We start from the raw sequence: 24,384 nt of genomic DNA, 5'->3' as shown, positions 1-24,384 counted from the left end.
TGCCTGTTTTTTTTTTCACCATCTGGGCGATGAGGGTCGCAGTTGGTGACGATGGTGAGTATTGAAACTAGTAAGAGATACAATTAAGTGTTATTACAAAGAAAGAAGCAAAAGTTGTCACTTCGAAGCAAATACCTATCCATTTGTACGGATCATTGTTAGTAGTGCAAGAAACCAAACCCTTGATATATTAAATTCAATAGCTTAGCTTGTATCTTTTCAATTCTCTTCTCAAATAACATTAGATTTTCAACCTTACTAAATTGGAAACTTCCTATTTACTCTTACTCTACTAGGGCATGAATCCTTATTAGTATTTCGTTTTTTACAGTTAGTTATTGTCACATAATAAAGGTATGTAATACGACTGATGCGTTCTAATTCACATCGGGACCAGTCTTCACTTTCTTTGTGACGTTAATTTGTCTAACAATTCAAAACTTTGCTTAGTTCAAATTATGTATTTATCAATTTTAAAGATGCAATTGAAATTTTAAAAAAACAGTCCTCTAAAGGGTAACTAAACTAAAAATGTTTAAAATATTGAAAACTATGAAAAGGTTTTTCAGAGTTGGAGTTGGAGTCAAACTGGTTAGTTTAGTACGCACCTGTAAGTTTGTGATTTGAAGAATCAAGATAGTTCACTGCGATATCATAGTTAGAAAGCCGTTAGCAGTCAGTGGGCCAATCCGTTACAACGACCTCGCATTTATTACATATTAAAATATTATAATTATAATAAAAATCAAGACATAATTGAATAGTTAATGAGCATCAGACGACTCTATTGATCTTGTTATGAATCCCGGAAGGCGCCAATTGCATGATCAAATAAAAAGATGATACTGGTTTCCTCTTTTTTTATCTTAATTTTAATTTAATCAAAAATTATCAACTGCCAGATTAAAAATAGAAACATTTTAGGACATTTTTCATTTCCAGCTAATTATAAGTAAATGTTAAGGTACTTAGGTCCTAATCCAATGGCCTTGAGTTTAGTAAATCATCCTTACCTATAACCTATAATGGTGATCGGAATGCGCGTCCTTGTAGGTCAACACGCGACAAGCGGCCGCCATTGACCGGTGTCAACGAAAGCCAACATTTCGCTGTCCCACTGGCCCACTCGCATCGCTTGCGTTTTACATTATTTTTGTTTACTATTTTATTACTAAGGTCTTCAACGCCACTTTAACATTTTTACTAAAGTTTTATTAAATAAAGTATATATGTTACATGTTATTTTCTCCAATAGTACCTAGACCAAATCCAATCGGTTTTCCGTTCAGGAATTAGGTCATTAATAATTGATATTATATCAATATTTATTAAAAAAATCTGGTACGTGTAGGAAATGCTTAGAACTTTATCCCAACCGTTAATTTTTTAATTAACTTCTAAAGTTTTTGATAACCATAGTCATGCATAGTTTATACAAATTATTATAATAGTTTTAAGAAAGTTTATAATTATTATACATATCAACATTTGTAAGTGAATGTGGGTCGTTTTAGGTGAAAACTGCGAGAAGCACGCATTCCGAGTTTACAGTTACCCTTAAGCGAAGATGTAAATTGACAAATATTACCGGGTCCACTGCCACTGCTCAAGTGTCGGGTCTAAATAGAAAAAGTCTAACACGTGTTCACTACCTGGTACTGATAATCATTATGTAGAACAACGGAATAATTTGGACAAACTTATCAACATCTGAAAACTGTGGCGGCGTTAGGGCAGGGCGTAAAGGGGCAACCGTCCAGGGTGTCTGACATAAAAGTTACATGTCTTTTAATTACTCTCGCATAACACCTCTTAACCACCCTCACCCCTCATAGTCATAATAAAATAGGTCGCTGTGGATCTCGCTTGGAACCCGCTCTGTCTGTAAACAAGAAAACTGTGTGGTCGAAATCTTTGTAACTATAAGGTTTTTATTTATTTAGTAATAGCAAATTTCATGATGGTTTTGACAAAGGTAGAGTTAGCCTTATTGGATGAGTACTAGATGCAATTTTCTATGGAAGTTTTTCCTTCTGTTTTGGTTTATGTAAATATTCAATACCGGAGTCAGAATATCTAATTTCACTTATTTTTCCTTACTTCCCGTTTCTCTCATTATCTATAAAACTAGAAAACTTAGAAAACAGCTGCATTTAATCTAGTTCCAGTAAACTTAACGAGGTCATTGGTCTATGAGGAAAAAGCGTACCCCATCTTTTTGCCTGATATAAAATGTCATATCTCTCCGATAAAGAAAAATTAGTATAAACAGTGGTAATATCGAATATTGAAATATCTGTTGTTGGTACAAATGTCACTTGGAATAACCCAAAAGAAAGTGTTGCATGAATCATGTCTCTGATACTCACATTCGGATACACAATCTCTTGATTTTCCTCTTATAGTATTATGCCAATCGGAACTCTAAATAAATAATTATGTTATAGTTTTATTATACTATCTTTCGCCCGGGTCTCTCCGCGTGGAATTATAAAAAAAAAACAAAAGTGATTGGCCTATGTGTTCTTCCAGAGTATCCTCTACATCTATGATAAATTTTCTCTATTCATCAATCATCTATTCATCCATCTAAGTTTTCGCTTTTATAATATTAGTAAGAAGTAAAATTGCTAATCATGTAAACAAAAAATGACTAATTAATTCAAAAAAGGAGAATAAGGGAAAAGTGGAGCACATTTACTCCTGAACTAATTACACAAAGACTTAGAAGCTTATAAATCTCGAAATATTAAAAAAAAAACGAATCATCGTTATTTGAGATGATTCAAGCAATATGTAACGTCAAACCAGCGAAAGTAATTTCTTCGGGTGTTTTAATATTCGGCTCACATTTAGTTATGATGTAATTTATTCGTGTGTTGTCTTTATGACTTATTATAAACGAGCACAAATTTCACTTGAGAAGATTCCTGTGGCAGTAAATGTTATAATGGAACAATCAAATAGTAACATTATAAGTAAAAGCCTAACCTGTAACTTGTCTGATCAATCCAAGTAATGTATTATCCATCTTACTTCGGAAAAAATAACAGATTCAACCTCTTTTCTCTTTTACTTTAATGACAAAGACCTCAAACTCCTGGCATAATCAAACCACAACGAAATAGGGTAGTTGAAGGAAATAAAACTAGCTGTATTTAATAGATTTATTTATTTATAAAATTCACTGATGAAACTACACCTAGATACGTACCTGGATAGACATTGTAGTCAGTATGTCTCGTTTCTTCATATTGGAAGCAGAACTTACCTAACGTACGCACCGGCGTTTTTTAACGCGCGTTAAAAAACGCCCATGCGAATGAGTGCTTATTATAATCAGGATACACAGGAAGTCTCAACCAATTACGTTCGTAGTACGTCTGCTAATACATTAATACAAATGACACGCACTTATTAACTTTCTTTAACTACAGACTTAAACAATTTTAACTTAGCAATTCATTTTACTTTAACATAGTTTTAATGTCAACTTACGTTTAATAAGCGATAAAAATTGCCAGTTACATATTCTGGTTGCTAACCTTTTTTATTTCATTTTATTTCATGTGTCTTTCATAAAAATCAAATAGGTTTTTTAATAGTTACAGATCCACCGTTGGTCCAAGTGAAATCACAACCTTATTTGATCCACAAGTAACGTTGCTCGCGCTTTAGTTTCCACGGAATATAACAATCATTCTAGGAAACAAGAACTGTGAGAATGTCACATTAATTGCTTTAACAGACAATACATCACGCTTGAAGAGCTGGCAACCTCTTCAATGTCTGCCATTCACAGGTTTCATTATTAAAAAAGAACCTACTTTGTTTCACTAGCGATACTTACCAAAGATAAATTAATTGAACCCATTAACTAAGATATTGTGTAACTTTTTCGTGTATCGAAGACAGAGTAAAAGACACACATTTTATGTACTTATCTGAGAATGAAATACAATAAACAGGAAAAAAGGCAAAGGCTATTGAAAGCTCTGCTTGAGGTGCCAGAGACCCAAATTATTATCCCCTTCCCTGTCTTTTAAAGGGTTGTAAGTGGAAGTAGAATCGATACAGAGTATGAATAAAAAAATGGAAAAAGTCTTTTTGTTTACCCTCTACTTTATCTATTAAATGTATGCAACGCATCTACAACTCACTAGCAAGTTGCAGATGCTATGGAAGCAGATCATATGATCCTCTTACGCGTGTTTTAATAGTAAAAATATATGTAGTTCACTTACCATTTCAATTCGATCAAATGCATCTTACCTGTAACAAGCAAAAGAGCAATCATTAGAAATAACGCCCTCTTGTATTTCTTATTCATGTAAACAAATGATGTCCTTGGCAAGGTCCAAGGGCCGGGCCGGGATCTAGACATTGAAACGGGATGGGGAACAGGTTGGAGACGCGGACAGACGGATACACAGTTAGCTGGCCAACGTAACTGGGTCATCCTATATATATGTGAAGTCGAAGACGCAACACTCATTGCAAGTCGAACAGCCGAGCAAGCAACACGCACTTTCACTTCAGTGACGCTTCAACCTCGTGAAAGATAACGATCAGTGTTCAGTGATTTAGTGAATCCCAAAGCCGGTGCGAGATACAAGGTAAGGACTTAAATTCTGGCTAAAACGTCCTGATAACGTGAACATCTTACAACCAGATTTCGGTGGAAGTTCCAGAAAAATGGAATGTTCATTCAGTTCCCTGGATATAGTGGTGAAAGATTTGATATTAATGTGAGAAGTGATTTTGAAGTAAAACCAGCTTTTCCCGCGTTCGACTTGTGCGTTGGCTGCATACTCCGGCGTGCGCTTAGTACGACGAGACGAAAGTAAACAACTTTCTCTTTGATGATAACGTGGTCTTGTATTTTTTGTTGACATAAATTTCTTACGAGGTTAAGGAATTAACTTTCTATAAAATTATAACGCCGAAAAACGCGTATTTAATTCTAGCTTTTAATGTTACAAAAAATTAATGTGAAAGCAGATGTATGGAAATAAGTATTTGGGATATAATTATAAACTGACGAACTGGGAGCCAATCTGGTTAATGAGGTCTAATAAAATTATATTGTTTAATGAGATTTATGAATGTGCTGCTATGATTAATTGGAGAGTTGTATCGGATACAAATGAAGAGTTGCAAAACTACATGACCTCTTAAAAATATATTTTACTGAAACTTTCTGTTAGGGTAATTTATAAAGAAAAAATTGTGACATTTAAAAAAACATAACACTTAAAATACACTGTTCATTTAAAATCATAAAGCTAAAAAGATCTGTACACAGTGGCTATCAAACGATGTACTTATTGGAGTATTTGTCACTTTCACCTGCGCAGTGCAAAAACACAAGTTCATTAACCTGCCCCTTGTATACTAATCAAGTCAACAATTCAAATTACAAAGTGCTCTCTTATATAAGAGCTTAGCTTTTTGTCTATTTATTTTTTAATCTAAAATGCATATAGAGCGTGTTTTTTTAAATGGTGTTATTAACATCATAATAAAATAAAATTTTAGAACTTATAAAATGATATACGTTATGTATTATTCAAAAAAACTCCACATACTTAAAGTAAATAATATATCTCTAAAAAATTGTTAAAAATATTACAAAGTTGGAAAAAGCACACAAAACACGGAGTAATAGTGACGAAATGCCTTGAATTAGTCACGAACATTTCACGGCATTTATCTTCAAAAGCGGCCCGGCTCGTCACCCACAATGGACATGTTAAATAAACCTTCACTTTCTAAAATATGAAAAGAAAAGAATCGTTTAACCCTGAAAAAAACACGAGTTGAATTTGTGATGGTATTGAAATTAAGTAAATTTGTAATAAAGGAGTGTATTCAGAGGCTTATAGAGATGTATGGAAAAGCAACCCTGTATATGAGTAAGGGCAGAAAGATTTTTGATGAAGACATTTTTAATGTCGACAAATTTTTCAATGCGGCAGTGGTTATAGAATCATACGGTTTACTTTGCAAATTGGCCCATTCACTTAATAGAGCGAAACAAATGGTTAAATACCAAGCTATAAAAGCACTTGAACTTGCACTTAAAATTAAAGGTTAGGATAAATAAATAGGAGATTTAAAGTTGAATAGATGCTTGGGTCAAAAGAGTATACTTGTCGTATTATAATGGTCTAAAAATAAATAGGTAATTCTGCTAGATTTGTAACTTGACTTATGCTTGGTTTTTAAAACATCCATTTGTATCATCAATACCTAATAATCCAGTATTATTTACCTAAGTTTCAACAGAGTAAAACTCAATTTACGTAGTTCTGTAACGCCTTTCATGGAGTTATCGAATTAAAAACACTAACGAATGGTTAATTAAACTTGGGAAACCGGCCATTACATAGGCTTAAAACTAGGTTTACCTATGAATTTCCATACTTAGATTATTGTGTTTATCATGGGTTAAAATGATTATGTTTAAAGCACGAAGAAAGCTGACTGCTAGTCAACAAACTTCTCGCGTGTCAATCGCTTCCGTCCATCCCGAGTTTCTTGAACGTTCGCTTAATTGTTGACGTCCTCTACAATATTTACCAAAGAAAGTCGGTAATTATTTGAAATTACAATCATTTAGGAGATTACGATATGAATTAAATAAAATCTGAGAAAAGCATTCATTTTTATTAAAATGGATAAAACAAACTTGATTGATTGTTGAAATTATATAAGAAAGTATGTATTTCCGAATGCAAATATTGGTGTATCGTAATAATTACGTCAGAGTTTAGATAATATTGCTATTTGGTATTGTAATTTATCAACAAAATAGTTAAGATAAATTCTTCCGCATCCTATGTTGTAAACGATAGGAATAATAATAAATTATAGCACCAGTTGACATAATCGAATAGTTTTAATCGCATTAAAAAACTTAATTAAGAAAAAAGTTTTTAAATCCAACACGGAAATGTATTCGGAACTTATTAATAAACAGTTATTAATTTTATTCTAATAAAAACAGTCACGATTTATCTTTTATTATGTTTATTTATTGCATATGATAGTTATTAACATTATTAGATTCATTTTTTGAAAATCACCGTACGAATATTTGGCATATGTACAAACGTGCAAATATAAAAACTAACATCACAATTATAGACTTAAAGTGTTTGAAAACACGTTTACTTTCAAATAATTAACACTATCATTAATTCCATCGGACTTCGGACCGGGTTGCCGAGTGAGTGACTCACTGCTCCTTTCATGTCCAAAAACTCAAAGTGAAAGTTGTGACGCCGCGAGAGGAACCTACTCATTCACCGGCCGGTATTGAGTAATCGAAATATCAAACAGGTGATGGGATTTTGTACCAGTATTAAGGATTTTCTTTAGTCTGGCTATAGAACTCTACTACTGAGACATTTGCTGTCTCTGTTTTATCAAAAAGAGTGATAGAGATGTCAAAATGTATTAATTGATAACCTCCTTTTGGGAAGTCGATTAAAATATGTTTGTCCTAGATCTTTCTAAGCTGCTAAACAAATTTAAAATCAACTTTGTTAGGAACTATGAAGTATTTGATTAATTTAGACTTGTTACATTGTTGTTATTTTAGTCAATACAATGTTTTGGATGTACATTATACCCAAAATTAAAATGTCTCAAGTTTCGCGAAATTCTTTCGTTTGTGTACTACTTACGAAGATTCCTATTAACCAGTTCTCCTAAGTCTAGAGTTTAAAGAACCCAACAGTTAAATCCACTCAAATAAACCTCTTTGAATGTAGGTTGCCAGTTATATTTTAGTTATAACTACATATCCAAAATATGAAAGTCACTGGACTCTTAGCAAAAAGAATGCTTGGAACGTAAGTACCAGTCAAGAATCGTGATGAATTTCGTAAGCGACAAAAAATTACACGCAGATTGTAGTAAAAAAATGTATAACTGCGAAGTAACTAACGATTTGTTAGAAGCAACCGGAAGGTGTAAGATATAGATCTATTGCCAAAAACTTTAATACAAACAACCGAGTATAAAAAAAAACATATATAGTCATATGAGTTAGGTATAGAAGAGATAGAAATATTTTCATATAACTTCTATAATGTTTAGTAGAGTATGTATCAATAGCTGGCAAAGCAATAATGAAACTTGTTACCTGGTATTAAGGTTTGAGTTCGGTTGTAATAACTTCTAAAGTATACTTGCTACATCTTTCTCCGTCACTCAAGTGTATAAAGATTTGTGGTAGATGAGATCTATAAATTAAACATAAGTGAGTGCATCTCAATAGTACCGTTTGGTCCACATCAAGACTGATAACGGTGTTAAGACATGCGCTTCACTGAATCGCGGTCATTTGTGTCCGCTAATTCCGCTTTGCTCACAACATTAACTGTGATAGCAATATGCAATTCTTGAGATCGATCCCAAATATATTTTATTTTTATTGACTGTATGTTAAATTTATGTTGACTAATGATTTTGAAGGCAATAGATGTTCTTAGGCATTACCAGTAATGATAACAAGAGATAAGCGATTACGTTTCTTGAAACTAAGTTCAATTTATTATTACCTGTTACAGTTAATTAAATTCCAGGAGGATATATATCTTCCATCATTCTCACTTCAGATATAATATAATATAATATAATATATAATAAGCCTTTATTCAGATAATTAATTACAGTCACATTACATAAATTGAATTGAATATTGATACATTATATTAATTAATTTAATTTTATTATCACTTTATTCTTTTTGTTTTTTTTTCTTTTTAAGGTAACTGAAAGGGAAGGCATTGGCTCCTTAAACACAGGAATTCCTAGTTAAGGAGCCAAAGCAATATTGATCCTTCAATCAATGATAGACAATAAAGAATCTTTATTATTATTATTATTTTTGTTTGTTTGTTATTTATTATCTGTGTGTCCTATTTGGACTTTAGATATTGTCTTTAAATTCATCTATTAATATTTAAAAAGGTACACCTAATTTAAACTCGTTTGTATAAAGACGCAATTCCGTTTTCTATATTTCACTAGATATTCTACGCAAGCTTCCTGTAAGATATAACGCTGCTCGCATGTTCTTATATCGATGTGGTCGACAAAATTTGTCGGAATACTATAAATAAACCTGCAAGCAATAAATTTAATATTTCTTACATTTAAAAAAGATGCTATACATTTAAATATTTCTGAAAAAACGCATATTTGATCCGAGATTCCAACTCGTGACTTGAGCTTTTTTAACAATTTTATTATAATATCCATACACCAATATTAAACAGTTAATCGTTTTTAAATATATTCCTTTTAAATAGGACATGCGTAACCATTGATTACCTAAATTATTTTAAAATATGTAAGTGTTCCGATGTATTCCATAATATAGCCAGGCTTGTATCCGTGCATCATGCACGCACAACGGAGCCGCTCGGCTTTAGAAAGCGGATCGCGACCGGACCTGTCTTGATGACTGGACTAAAAACGAGCCTAAAACGAGAAAACCGCTCGATTTACGTAACTTTTTAATATTTTCATCTATACTAATATAATAAAGCGTAAACACACACATCTTCGTGGCGTAGGAATCCCTGCATATTTTTAATAAATCTAGTGTAAGAGTCCTACACTTACGACACACTTTAGGCTATAAATTTTCACGCTATTAAAGGGACCGTAAACTACAACTACCAACATTAAGGAAGCAAGGTTATTATGGTAACGGTTATTTTATAAACAATAAAACTAATTCAGTTCATGCAGATGAAGCCGCATGGGAACAGCTAGTTAAATACAAATAATAATCTCAAATGTGTAAATAGCTTCTATTTTCTTTTTCGTATATCCGATGAAAGTATATGGTAGCAGGAGGGAGGGAACAGGTATAGTCTAGGTCTAGTAGATCCAATCTAACTCCGAAATAAGAAAAACGTCAACCTTGCAAGGCAGTGGCTCTCACACGACCGGCCCGCGCCGCTTTCACCCATCGCTTACCGCGCCTCGTGTGCTCATACTCGTTCATACTCCGTTCTGCTTTAATACACAATATAATTATACATACCCGTTCGTGTAGACATTGCTTATAAAGCTATATGAATTTATTTAAAAAAAACTAGTTCCTGCAACTCTAGCACCACGCTATTTGTGTATTGTTTACTTTCTCAAGCAAGTTTTTTGTACTGAAAATTGTTATAATTACAGTATACGAGTCTTAAAAATATTGATATAGTGATAGTGATCGATTGAAAGGAATAAAACTAATTCATTACTAGATTCAGAATTTAAAAAAAAACTAAGTAGCCTACATGTTCTTCCAGACTATCCCGTACATATAAGCCAAATTTTATCGAGAACCGTTCAGTCATTTAGGATACAAACTCTTACACACATCCATCCATCCTTCTGAACTTTTGCATTTATAATATTAGTAAGAAGTAAGATTGTCATTGTCTAAATAAGCAAGTAATTTCTGAATTACATTGGTAAGGTGTATACTTTTAAACGTTAACAGTAAGAAAAAATGTAGAAAAGCTAAATAAAAGATCGTTAAGAGTAACAATAAGAATTCTTATTGTATTACCGATGCTCGAGAGAGTTATAAAACCAAGTCGAGTCTCTCTCGCGCGTCGGCCAGCTTTCACCCAAGTGTTCAACTTAAGGCCCTCATACACGGACGGTCGGTGCCTGCTTTAAACGGTTAGCTTAGCATTGTATTGGCAACTGCAAAGCGATTCGTGTATGGCGAATATAAACTCATCGCCCACCAAGCTTGAAATTGTCGTTACTGATTGCTTGAAACGTTCCGTGTATAGTTAGCGTGTAAAATTTTCAATACGCTTCGAGACATTTACTCGACAAACAAATGTGACATTGTTACACACGACAAGCTAATATAAAACAGGACAAGCGTGTTGTATAGCAGTGGAAATACAGCAAAATATACATAAAACATTAGTATCTTTGTAACAAATTTCACCAGATAAAGACATGCATGCGTACTTTGGAACTGCAGAATAAATGAGAGTTAGGAATAACCACTCTCATATGCGTTGTTCGATTTTCAAATTCTTCAAGAATAGATCGGCTCCTATATCCCCTAAATTAAGTAAAACTGGTTTATGATAAGCGCCTCAGTAATTTATCTCATAATATCCGGCGTAGAAAAAAGGATTAAATTAATAGCAGTGTCTTTTTTATCAACAAAATGTGTGTGTTAATGAGTGTAATTTTTATAGACGCGGCGTCGCTCTTGTTATGTATCTGTTCGTATATTTGTTTAGAAGCCATGAAATGAAAAAACCACGCACAAATAACTAGGTTATCCTATAACTGTCAAATATTCATAATCATAATGTCTCTAAAACATCAACAAACAAACATAACAATGATTTTAGTCGGCCAAAGAAAGTGGACCGACTTGTTTAATATGTTGAAATGCATATTAACATCAATTTATAAGAAGTAACACTTGACTTGGTAGAGGTGACCATCCGAACTACAGTTACTATGACCGGGTCACCCGTATTAGAGGTGTACAAGACTAGCACACTTCCATACTGGACATGCCGCACACGTATTGCATCTCAAAGATATAATTCGTATCGTGAATAGGAATCAATACAACTGATATTATGAAGTAAATAAACTTAACTATAAGTTTATAATTTGAATTTCAAATTATCTCAGGTCATGAGTTAGTTTCTTCAAATAAAAAGAAAACTTTATTGTTGCGAGTTCATGTCTAATAATGCTTGAGCATTTTTTTTTCTTTAAATAACGCTGGTTAAAAAAACCGAAAAGATCCACAAAAAATATCGAAAAAACATCTCAATCACTCTCGAAAACCTTTAATATTGAAAGGTCCCAACTGTTACCGGTTAACAGACCTCCTGTAATTAGTGTTGCATCGAAGTAAAAATCCAACGAGACGAGTTAGCGGCCGCTTTCTACAAGCGAATCACTCATCAGAACACTTTCTAATCGACGATGAACACGGCACAAACAAATATAAGGAACGTATTTAAACAACATTAAAATCATTACATTTTTTTATTGTTTACTAATATGAATTTAATAAACACCATTTATGTATTTTTTGTGCAATGACGAGTCTTACGGTTAGAGTCCATTCAAAGCAAATATTTTGACTACCGTTATATGAATAAAAAAACATTTAAATTACCTATAATTATTATCTTCCTTTCTTATTTCCAAAAAGTCTTTTTTTTTAGTTTTAAATTAAAAGGTTTAGTAAAGACAGATCAAACAAGCTATGTGTTTTTTATTCATTAACTTACAGTATCCTTATGTTGTTGTAGGATGCAGCAGAAACTGTCCGGGTGGGCCCTCCTGGCCCTCATCAGCTCCTCGGTGATCCTCCACACGATAGCTTACCCTCAGCAACAAGCGCCTCTCATCTCAAGGGTAAATATTTAAATGTACCATAGACATAGAGCAGGTTAACACTATCATAAATTATTATAGAGCTTCGTCGTATATTTTAAGTCATTTACGGTATGTTATTTGATACTTTTCTATCAATTTTAAGTACGTCCTTATTTGGAAATGTAACGCATAATAATAAAAATAATCTTTTTTTCTAGTCAACAAGCAACGTACGGTCACAAAACCCCGTATATTACAGTAATTCGTTGCCCGCGCCTCAAGAACAAATAGGCCAAGAGAGGAAATATGCCGAGAAACCAAACGCGTTGAAGAAAGTGATCGACGACATCGACGACACGCAAACAAATTCAATATCGGAAGGCGGTTTCTCCTGGTCAAACATGTTGGGTACGTTTCATTAAAATAATCGCTGTAACATGGTAATCTTTGTAATTTTTACCCGACCGATAGGGAATTTTTTTTTTTAGATTTAGACTATAAAAGTCACGGCTCATTGATTTAATTAACTATTAAATGGATCCCACCAGTATTCTCTGGAGTTCAGTTAATAAATCGGCAATATAATTCAAAGTTGCAATATTAAAAAAAATAGTGGTAACAGTAAGTTTTAACAATTTTCAGGTATGATAATGCAAATGATATTCAACCCTGGCGGCTCCAGCCCCAGCAAAAGCGACGGCCTTGATACCGATTCTGGTTCATCATCCCCTTGGCCAAATCTCCTTTCCATGGGTCTCAAGATTTTGACCGCTGTGCTCGGAGGTGGCGCCCCTGTTGATGGAATCGACAAAGTCGATTCTTCATCACCAATGCAGGTAAAATTATAAGACAAAAAAGCACGCAATCGATCAAATCGGTAGATAAATTGTAAATTATGAAAACAACACATACACAATATGCATTCAACACATGAATAAAATTAATTTGCCTTACTGATCGACTAACAATTTTGTAGATACAACGAATCTGATTTCAGACACTGCAGTATTGTAAAATATCACCTTAGTACTCTCGCCTGCATTTAGTAGTATAAAATGAATTGTAGCTTTAGGAAATAATAGATTAATAGTCAACAAATATTTTCCAGGGAATATCTCATGGAATGCTATTTATTTGCAACTCTAACTAAATAAAGTACAAACTTCCTTGAGATACGCCTTCTTAGTACATGTAAATAGTAAAGTTTGGTTATGGAGATGGTATTGCTTCTCGCTTGCTTCAGGGTATATTGGCTGCGGTTCTTTCGACGGTGCTCGGTGCAAAAGATCCAGACCAAGTGGCCTCGATGGCAAAGCAGGCTGGAGAGGTACGGCACCTACCTTTCCTATTTCCTTTTCAAACCGCCCTTACTAAATAGATACTACAGATCCAACTGTACATTAAACTTTTTTTATTGCCTAGAAACCTCTTTATTGTTTTAAAAGGGAATCTAACGTTTAATATTATTTTCCAGTTCATTAGCATCGTTGTGAATCTGCTGGATGCTCTCAAGACATCCTTCTCTCATCGGTCGCTCACTGCACGATCCATGGGTCGCAAGGATTCAGTCAGTGACGCAGCGATCGCTGGAATTTCAATGCTCAAGACTTACGTTCGGTCCTTCGGAACTAATGATGATAAATGCCTTCAAAAGTATGTGTGTGATGCTAACAATGAATGTTCATCAGACATTGGACCGAAAAGCATCTTCTGTCAACTTGGAACGTAAGTATTTTCTTCTTGTTGGTTGTAGATATACGACAACCGTTTAAGATCCATGATAATCGTATGATCTGAAGGAAAAGGAAGGAAGGAAAATTTGTGAGTCCTTTAAGGAATATTTTAGAAAAAAAAAATAAACTGCCGAAGCTACGAAATAAAACTTTAAGTTCTTGGAGTTTTCTCTCGAACTACATGAGAAAAAATCCCCGATAAGTTTCATTTTCTTAAGAATATTTTTTTTTCCTTTCAGATACGCAGCAAGTTTCGTATTAGAGAGGCAATCGGGAGGTACTTTCGAGCAGTTCTATGAAGCCGGTCGCCGCGGCCGCTCTGGTATTGATTGTCGCCAGTTGTATCTTGAATGCAATGAAGTTTAGACTACTACTGCATTTCAATATACAGCCAATATACCCAAAACACGAAAGCAGTGGAGAAAAATACTACATTCGAAATCAACTAATACAGAAATGAAAAATGTCGTTATAAGCCAAATTATAATTTTTGGTACTTTAGCATCCTAAAAGAGACTACTAAAATTAACAAATCCGACCGATTCCTGTTTATGTAATCGGAAAATTTCGTGCAAGCTATCCCATCGCACATTTGAAGAACATGTCATGTGTAGTATTTTATAAGTTTTAATTTATTTATTTATTTAACTTATTCTGTAGGTTAATTACATAGGCATTACAAAGTATTACGTGAAAATAGGCAAAAGCATCAAAATTCCGTCCGGTAAAGAGTTCAAATTGAAAGTGATTGGCATTTAAACCAGCAATTTCGCCAATTTTGTAATAACGACTGATGTAAAATTTAATATTGTGTGATATAAAACATTTATATCACCTTATAGTTTAGTTATGAATATTATGTGTATATTTTTGTGATCATGTATGATTGAGGACGTCCTTGTGTGATTGTGATTGTTGAATAAAATATTAATTTATATAAACTATTTTTTACTTCGTAACCCACGTGTACGAATACCTGGCAACACTATGGATTACATAGTGTCAAAGAGTAGGCGATAGTATTTTACCTTCTCAGGGTTCTTCAAGTCCTAAAGTGATCAAACCTATAAAAGAAATGTAATAAAAAGAATACAGGACGGAGATATGTATCAACGAACTTTGCATTTTTGATTTTGAATACCTTTATTATTTGAATCCCACTTTAAATTATGTAAAAGTAAACGCCAAAGAAGAATACTAAATATCAAAACCAATAAAAATTAGAATCCGTTTTTTTAATACACAAGAATATTTGGTTATGCGGTTCACGATTTTGTATGTAAATGCGGTATAGATAAAAATATTTTTACCTCGGAGACAAACATCAAGTATGAAATACCGTTAAGCTTACGCTTGACATATCTTATGGAACAAAACTTTATAGAGCGCAATAATGGGATAAGTAAGAGAAAAGCACAGTCCAACTTACTGAATACGTTCAGTTTGTATCTTAGTATTCTCGCAACTCGACGCCAGTGACAATTTAATGGCATTGGACAATTTTCTATCCCGAATGGGTTTGGATACAAAACTTACCGACAGGTAATTTTTTCCTCATTTTTCACAAACGAGAAAATAAATATTAGGCGTGTGATAGCATATTATTTCTAGGTATACAGAATTCACGGGGCCAATGCATGATCAGCCCTTATTTTACGCATATGATCCGTCTGCAGCTCCGCACAGCCATGGTGTCTCCACTAAACAGTAAGTAAATAATTTTATCAAAGCGTTATTTTTGACCACGTTCTTGCGGAATTTCAAATTAAGTATGGGTGCAATAGAATTTAGAACCGAAAAAACCCTTGTCATGTTTTTAATTTATCCTCTCCTGAAATACTCGAACGTTAGATAAATTATTTCTAAAAAAATAATCTCGTGCACAATGTTTATAAAAACATTGTCGTAAAACATAAAAATGTGTAACATAAACGTAAATAACATAACGCGATGTAAGTGTTTTTTTACTTTTTTTCAGTCATTCGGGCACTGGTCACAAAAGCGACGCAGCAATGTCCGCCCTAACGCTACTCGCATTTCTATTCTTCCTGCACATACTGCAGCAGTGCTTGAAGGACCACATGACAAACATGGGCACGCCTCAAGTAATGATAATGACCGCGGGCAAAGAAAGCGAAGATAATATCGCGAAAATCTCGCATACCAATAAAATAGATAAAACCGGTAAATCAAACGACGAAAACGATTCTCAAACGGAAAATTCAAATTTGAATAAAAAAACAATCGATAAGAACGCGTTCGAAAATCAAAACGGAACGCCATCGAAAACTTTGATGAAAATAAAAACCGAAGAACCTCGACCACAAAATGGAGCGCAAAAAAAAATTTTCAAAAACAACAGCGGTCGAAGTTCAATCTTCGCTAATTTTTACGATGAAACCGATTACTAGTTTTTTTTTCTAAAAGATAAACAAAAGCACTTTCATTTATAGGTTTATTTAAATAAAAATAACAATTCAAAGGGTACCGTTTAATTATACCAATTATATACAAACGAATTTCATGAATTTCAAAGTAAATTCATAATAATCTTGCTTTCACTGACAAATCAGATGCCTTACTAATTATTTGAAGAATAAAATTCATGTTGGTAACAATACCATAAATTGAATCTAATACTAACAAATCGATTAACTATGAAAGATTTACCTAATTTATCAACATGTTAATAAAGTAATAAATAGATAATTTCTGTGACGCTACAAAGCTTCTATTACACAAATGCATCATTTTATTTGTTTATATCCCATTATTTAAAAAAAATCGGGTCGTCTAGCAAACTTGAGACCCAAATCTTAATTAATATTACATTAGCTTATCTTAAAAAAAACTACATTAACTTTTATTACTAAAGTTTAAGTGTTTTTAAAAACACTAGATTATTAAACATTGTTATTGTGTAATGTACTAAATATTGCTAAAACCGATTGGTCCTATTGAATTAAATAAACAAATAATAACACGTTCAATGCCGACAACATGGCTCGCCAGTCTACATCAAACAAAAACATTTTTTGTGGCAGCGAAAGTATTAAATTATGAAAACTACAGGGAGTTTTAACCAAATAAAGCGATTATAATAGCTTGATTAATTCCTCTAACGTTAATATTGAAAGCCAATTATACAGTGTTAAGGTAGTATTCTAGTTAATATGTTAGTTGCCATAAGTATTTTGGCAAACAAAATATTGGCTTGGAAAGAATACTATACCTATGTAAGTTTGTTTGTTACATGCATTTTATTTCATGAGTTCAATATTTAGGTGCTCTGATATTTTCCACCATAAACGTGAGGATTTTAAAAATGTTTACAATTGAACTAAGTGTAGAACATGAAAAGGAAATATACACCTTTTATTATTTAATTAAATAAATGTAAATTTAAATACCTTCAATACAGATGAATATTCAAAACAAACTTAAATTTCATGAGAGAATTTAATCTATTATAGATATCATGAAGGGTTTAATATATCGGTCTGCAATTATTAACTTTTACCATGTTCAATGCCACTGCCCTTTTTCATGTAGATTTGGTAGCTTTGAATGTGTTAAGTGGCTCTATGTATAGAGGGTACGTATTACATTACATACATTTATGTACAATCGCGGAAATCCGCGATGTTCCACTTACAGAAAAATTGCCTAGTTCCTTGCAACCAGACAATGTGTATCTGCTCGCAAATAACCAGTCTATACTAATATTATAAAGAGGAAAGATTTGTATTGTATTCTTGTATGTATTTTAATGACTCAAAAACTATTGAACCTATTTAAACAATTCTTTTACTATTAAAAAAACTACGTTATCAGTGAGTAATATATTCACATGTACAAATTAGCGAGAAACAGCTAGTTATTAACAAAAATAAATTAAACGTGTACCATTAGAGTTTAGACCGACCTTTATTCGTAAACACATTTAAAACTGCGTTCTATTGGTCATTGTACTGTGTCGTCTGACTGCGTATAAATCGTTCAAACTATATATTTTAAAGTGGAACACCGCGAAATTCCCCGACTGTACATTAACATTAAGTGCGTCGCACACGCTCGATGTACTTAGTCTGTGTGAGAGCGCTCGACCCCATTGTCGGATCAGTCATCCGATTCCAATCGGTCTGGCCGACAACGAAGCCGATAGCGCGCATTTTCTCTTGCTGCCTTCTCTCTTCTATATCTGCCCAACGCACCTGTTTTAAATTGCCATAAGGTAAAATACAACACAAAAATATTTTACACTCACCTTTTTCACTATAAATTTAACAACTAAACACGGATTTAAATTTAATTGCTGTATAAAATTTAGATTTTAACATTTATTCGTATTACCATGAGCTAACTTAAAAAACATTTTTGGAGTTTAGGTTAAAAAACTAACCAATTAGCCTTACCTTGTAACTGCCATAAAATATTTGAACTAAAGACATTTGATTTTTTAATAATCTTTTTTTATTTCATTGTTATAAAGTAACAAAGCAGGAAACGAAGGACGTTAAACCGATTTTTTTTTAATCGTGAAAAGTTAAAAAATTTCGGCACTATAACCTAATCAAAAATAAATGCGTCGCAATAAAAAAGTTAATAAAGTTTTCCAAGGGAAACAAACCGAACAGACATTGTCTTGCTTGAAAATTGACTTGTCTGCTAACATTATTTGTCAAAAGCTGCAAAAACTTAGGATCTGATATCAATAACCGAACATCTGTTTGGTGTTAATTCTGAATAAAAACCATTAAAAGCCCACAAAAAAAATCAAATTGTGTGCAATTCACGAATTAGAGATTTAGAAACAATAACTTTACTTACAGTTTTCTTTCCCGGTTTTGCAACATTTGGTTTCCAATCATCTATTTGGAGGTAGTCTTCCATGGAGAGTTGCGAGGGCCGCAGCGGTCTGCTGGTGCCGTCCAGTCGCGCTGCAACAATTTATACCACAAATCAACTATCACTGTCATAAATCTTATTTTTATATAATCTTCATATAAATATAACAATATTTCAGTACATTTACATACTTAAATATCATATTATGTTTTTTTTTTATAATCATAAAATATTGGCGAAATTGACAGGGGTAATATTAAAAATATATAAACAATAACCATAAATAAAATTTCACATCAAACCTACCTAGTTTGACAGCGTCGTCCATTTTCTCCCATTTCGATGTAAAATGATTTTCAACCTGTGTTAGAACTCTGCCGTTTTAGTTACAACGCTGAAATAAAATCTGTTACCCTATCCATACTACATCTAATACATAATTACAAAATACAAAAACATCAATAATTCGGGAACATTTGTAGTATAATGCAAACAAAACTGATATATTTCAAACATATATAAAGCATAGAGTATAATCATCGGTAAGTTGTTGGCCTTTGTCAGATACCTGAAAGTTTTTTAGAAATATCTCACCTCCGTTTGTTCCCCTGCATCCTCCATATTGAGAGCATCATCAGCGTCCTCCATGTGCACGTCGGTGATGGCGGCGCTCTGTAGCAGCGTGGTCGCGTCCAGCTCTATGTGGAACTCCGGAGTAGCAGCAAACTTCGCTTTCAGCACCTCTATGTCTTCCAACGTACGGTTGTGTATGTTCCTCTTGTGGCACGTTGCTACATCCCCCTCCATTGTACAAACATACGCCTGGAAAATTTAAATTTATACATCATAAACATTATCTTACTAATATTATAAATACGAAAGTTTAGATGGATGGATGTTTGGTAAAGTTTGTAGCCTATGCAGTTGAACGAATCTCAATGAAATTTAGCATAGATGTAGAAAATAGTCTGCAAGAACACATAGAATACTGTTGTTTGTGTTTTTTTTTAATTGCACCTCGAGGGAGTCGCAGGCGAAAGCTAGTAATCTATAAAAAGGTATATCAAATTTATGGTTTACATGTGTATTTCTGCATATATCATGTATTCATCTACACTAACATTATAAAGAATATTGTATTTTTGTTTGTATTGAAATAACTCGAAAACTGGGCCGATTTCAAAAATTCTTGTACCATCAGAAATCTATGTTATAGTTTTTACATTTCAAACGGACGAAGTTGCGAGCAATAACTATTTATATATTGAAAATCTAATTATCCTATTTATATAAAAGCGGAAGACAAAATAATAAAAAGGATCATCATTTAGATCATATTACTACTACGAAAATACAAATGGGTTCCAGTTATCTAGCATTATAGACTTTAAAAGACAATGCAAATGGAAATAAATGCGAATTGAGATGTCTACATTTTTTAATTAAAAAGTAAATGTATTTACCTGAAATCCATGTTGCCTGGCGTAGTTCCACACTTCCGAATAAGAGTTTAAACATTCATTCACTGCATCAAATATTATAAACGTGAAATAACCATCCGTAATACTTCTTTTGAAAGCTCGCCTTAATGAATTCAAATAGCTTTCTTCCATGTTTGCTTCATATTCATATTTTAGTGTAGGTTTTTTAACCTAAAGTGTACAGCAAAATAAAAATTACATACATTTGTATCATTAGATATATACAATCTTAGTATTATATAAATGCGAAAGTTTATATGTTTGTTAGAAGGCATGTCCTAAACAGTTTGGATCTCCATGAAATTTGACTTAGATGAACTTAGTCTGGACGAACAGATAAGCCACTTAACCACTTTTAATTCCACTCGGACAGAGTCATGGGCGGCAGCTAGTAAACATTGAAACAAAGAATACAGAGGTATAAATATCTAGGAATTTATATAACTAACACTTTTGCCAGTAACGGGATCATTAACTTCCACTTCATCCTCTTGCATAAAGTAATCATCTATGGACATTATTCTTGCTGTTCCACCATACTCAGCTTCTTTGTCTCTTATTAATTTTGCCAAATAAGATTTACCACTGCCTGGCAAACCTACAATTAGAATAAAACAATGAAACCAGTGTAGTTTGAATACAAATAAAATATATAAACATTACAAAATATAATACAAACCTCTTAAAAATATAACAATTTTATTGGGTCTCATTTCCCGTCCTGGAGGTTCTAATATATCGTCTATCATAACAACATGCTTTGTTTTCACAATCTCTTTATTTTCTGCTGTTTCTTTTCCCTTCTTAGCAGGAAAACTGTCATCATCATTGCTATGATCTCTTTTCCGGTTTTCCTTTTCTTTGCTCCTACTACGATTCCTATTGTCATCCTTTCTATACACTCTGTACCTGTCCTTAAATTCCTCTCTACCCTTTTCTCTATCTCTATAAAAGTCTTCTCTACGGGTAAACTTAATAGATTCATCTCTTCTCCAATCATCTAATCTGCCATCACCTCTACGCTTATCATCATATACATCTCTCATTAGAGGTCGTGGCCTGTACGGTTCTCTAATATCTCTAGGTCTTCGTTCATAATCTCTATGATAAAGTTCTCGGTTCATTCTCTCAGGGGGAAAGCTATCAATATTACTGGACCGTGGATGTCTTACAAACAGTTCATCTGCTTCTCTTTCAAAATCCTTCTTCTTGTTATCACTGTGCTTTGATTTATGGTTGTACTCAAATATGTGCACAGGTTCAATAAAATCACGAGCTAAAAGTAAATTGAAAATAAAATAATTGTGAGCTCTGAAACTATTTGTTAAAAAAGTAATAGACCTATCTATACATTGTTTTAAGCTCAACAAAGAGAGTAATTATTATTCTTAACTACTCTAACATTTTGTACTTAATACTACTTAATGAAAATGATAAGTTACCTTTTAATCGCAATGGCTTATGTTCATATTCAACTATAATTGATGGTGTAAACATAGGTTGATCAACCCACTTTGACCTTGGAACAGGGGTTGGAGTTGGAAGTATTGGACGATCGGGAATATTTCTTGCCTCATGAGGAGCTCTATGATAATTATCAATGTTACTTTGTATAGGCTGAGTTTGCAAAGGTTGAGCCAAGGGCATTGTATTAATTTGATGTCTTGGCGGCACATTTTGGACATTGTTTTGTGAATAATTGCCATAATACTGATCCATTGGTTCCTTTTGAACTTGGTTATAAGTTTGTGAAAATTTCCCATTACCTTTGTTGTATAAATCGTTAGAACCCTGACTGTAGGGTATATTTTGTCTTGTACCAAAATCGGAATTATTATTATACTGGTAAGAGTTAGTTGATTCTATATTACTCTGTGACTGATTTCTGACAGGATCGACAGGTTTTTGACAAACCATTGAAAGTATGTTCATGATTTTTTCATCTCCCAATATATTATTAATGCCTTTGGATATTGTTGTATAATCTGGAGTTTGTGAATGTATTTTTTTTATCTCACTCATCGTTTCTCCAGTTATATCAATAACATCTTGTGGTTTTAACATCTTATCCTCAGGTATCAGATCTAATCCTGGTATACCTTTAGAATTTTCATTTGTTGGCAAAAATTTCGACTGTTCCATATTGGAATAGTAAGGGTCAACATTTTCATAGGATTTATTTGTATGTGTTGCCTCTGCTTGAACATAACTGTTGTCATTATTATATGCATGTTGAACATCTTCATAATGTTGGTATTGATTTTGGTCAAATTGACTTTGATGAGTATAGTTTGTATCTGGATTACTATTAGGTTTTTGTGTTTGTACAGCGCTTGGAGGGACATTATTAGGTTTATTTGAATTGGGGGGTGGTGGTGGTACAAGTTGAATATTATTGACCGAACTAGTGTTACTTAGTGTTGGAGGGGCAATTCCAGTTAATCGAGCTCGTTTTTGTTTCATCTGTTGACGTCTCTCTAACAGCTGTGCTCGACAAGCTTCAAATTTCTGTTCATATTCACTGTAAGCTTGTTTATCAGGATGATTAACATTTTCCATTTTCCACTTCTCAATCTCTTCCTCCCATTTATGAAATTGAATGTCAAACAATCTTTCTTCCTCTAACAATTTTTTGAGAGCCTCAGAATTCTGAATAGCATTTCTGTTGTCTGCAGTATTAGACCAAGCTTGGGAGTTACCGTCCATGGGTTTTGTATTATTTATATTATCTGGCTGAGTGGGAGTGTGTGATGGTGGTGGAGGTTTAGGAGTATAGAGAGGCCGGTCGTTTTTATGCGGCGGTGGGGGTTGATCGGGCGGCGGAGGCGCAGGAGGTGGTGCACAATTAACAGGAGGTAAGGGAGGTCCAGCACCCATTGCTGGTACAGTCTGCATTTGCTCAGCATACTAAAACAAAAGTTATCGAATTAATCTTTAATTCCCAGTAGTAGCCCTATGTTGATTATTCGGGACAGTTCTTTTAGTACAATCAAAAACTAAACCTAACCTTGTCTCCATATTGTAGATGCCACTGGGCATATTGTTGTTGCCATTGTGCCCACTGTTGCCAATTTTGTTGTTGTATTAGAGTCCACTGATCAGGGGTATACCCCATGTTCATATTCGGAGTCATCGGAACTCCAGCATTCCAGGACCCAGATTGCATCGGCCAAGACATTTTATATAAAAATTGTTAAATGTAAGAGTAAGAATGTTACTTTTTCAGTAAATACAACACACTCTTATTATTACAACGCATAACTAGTAGTACGATTATTCATTACAATAATACCGCCATCTTGACTTTTTAACTTTCCGACCAAGTTGACATGTTGTACCACAGATAATGTTATTTTTAAATTCTTGTATAAAGCGGAGTTGTCATAGAAAATAAAAAAATATTTGTCTGTGGAGCTTTTAAAACTATTAGAAATGTCTTTGGTTGATTAGGGATGTGCTCAAGTAATGGTTGGTAATGGTTCGATAGTTTTGATTCGATTTGTGTTCCTATCGTTTGAAAAATAATTCTAATGTAAGAATATAGAATAAGAAAGTAAAGACATATAGAAAGAATACATTAGACTGTATTTGAGATTTAAATAAGTCATTAGCTCAAAGGAAATTAAAAACATTTATCCTTCATTTGGGACCTCTAGGGGACACTGTTGCGTTTAAGTTTAAGCGTTTTAAAAATTTTGTTTCATTAGATTTTCTGTTAAATACTGCGTCATTACAGAAATCTAATTTGTAACTACCAGAATTTTGATAAGAATACGTCAGATGTAAAATATCAGATATTTGTGGATTTGCTCAATTTTTTTACAAGGCCTAGGTTTAAAGCCTATTTTGAGATCTGCATTTTTTTTTTTTTATAAGAGAAGGGGGCAAACGAGCGGCGGGAACACAAAGGTGGTCAACGACGCCCATGGACA

At 33.3% G+C, this 24,384-nt stretch overlaps 2 protein-coding genes across 7 annotated transcripts; one reads left to right on the top strand and one right to left on the bottom strand.

The window, feature by feature from the left end:
- Nucleotides 1-3,181: 3,181 nt before the first annotated feature.
- LOC106101564 (YLP motif-containing protein 1-like) lies at nucleotides 3,182-23,781 on the bottom strand. 5 transcript variants are annotated; one of them, XM_013280824.1, is made up of 9 exons: nucleotides 23,460-23,781; nucleotides 21,895-23,359; nucleotides 21,132-21,728; nucleotides 20,902-21,050; nucleotides 20,435-20,623; nucleotides 19,566-19,793; nucleotides 19,278-19,332; nucleotides 18,954-19,063; nucleotides 3,182-4,272 (listed from the first exon to the last, which is right to left on the bottom strand). In XM_013280824.1, the coding sequence occupies exons 1-9, from the start codon at nucleotides 23,628-23,630 to the stop codon at nucleotides 4,258-4,260; spliced, it is 2,979 nt and encodes a 992-aa protein (XP_013136278.1). In that variant the 5' UTR covers nucleotides 23,631-23,781; the 3' UTR covers nucleotides 3,182-4,257. The 5 variants fall into 5 exon arrangements, with proteins under 5 accessions (XP_013136278.1, XP_013136280.1, XP_013136281.1 ...); XM_013280823.1 differs by lacking the exon at nucleotides 3,182-4,272 and adding an exon at nucleotides 17,948-18,337; XM_013280826.1 differs by lacking the exon at nucleotides 19,278-19,332.
- Nucleotides 4,489-15,064, top strand: LOC106101566. Of its 2 annotated transcripts, XM_013280828.1 has the most exons (7): nucleotides 4,489-4,616; nucleotides 12,324-12,429; nucleotides 12,609-12,798; nucleotides 13,033-13,226; nucleotides 13,634-13,717; nucleotides 13,865-14,115; nucleotides 14,363-15,064. In XM_013280828.1, the coding sequence occupies exons 2-7, from the start codon at nucleotides 12,325-12,327 to the stop codon at nucleotides 14,487-14,489; spliced, it is 951 nt and encodes a 316-aa protein (XP_013136282.1). In that variant the 5' UTR covers nucleotides 4,489-4,616; nucleotide 12,324; the 3' UTR covers nucleotides 14,490-15,064. The 2 variants fall into 2 exon arrangements, with proteins under 2 accessions (XP_013136282.1, XP_013136283.1); XM_013280829.1 differs by lacking the exon at nucleotides 13,634-13,717.
- Nucleotides 23,782-24,384: the final 603 nt, after the last annotated feature.

The sequence above is a fragment of the Papilio polytes genome, unplaced genomic scaffold (assembly GCF_000836215.1).
Source record: "Papilio polytes unplaced genomic scaffold, Ppol_1.0 DF823980.1, whole genome shotgun sequence".
NCBI classification, from domain to species: Eukaryota; Metazoa; Arthropoda; class Insecta; order Lepidoptera; family Papilionidae; genus Papilio; species Papilio polytes.
Note: the sequence above shows the minus strand (reverse complement) of the source record. Positions and strands in the feature narration are given on the sequence as shown.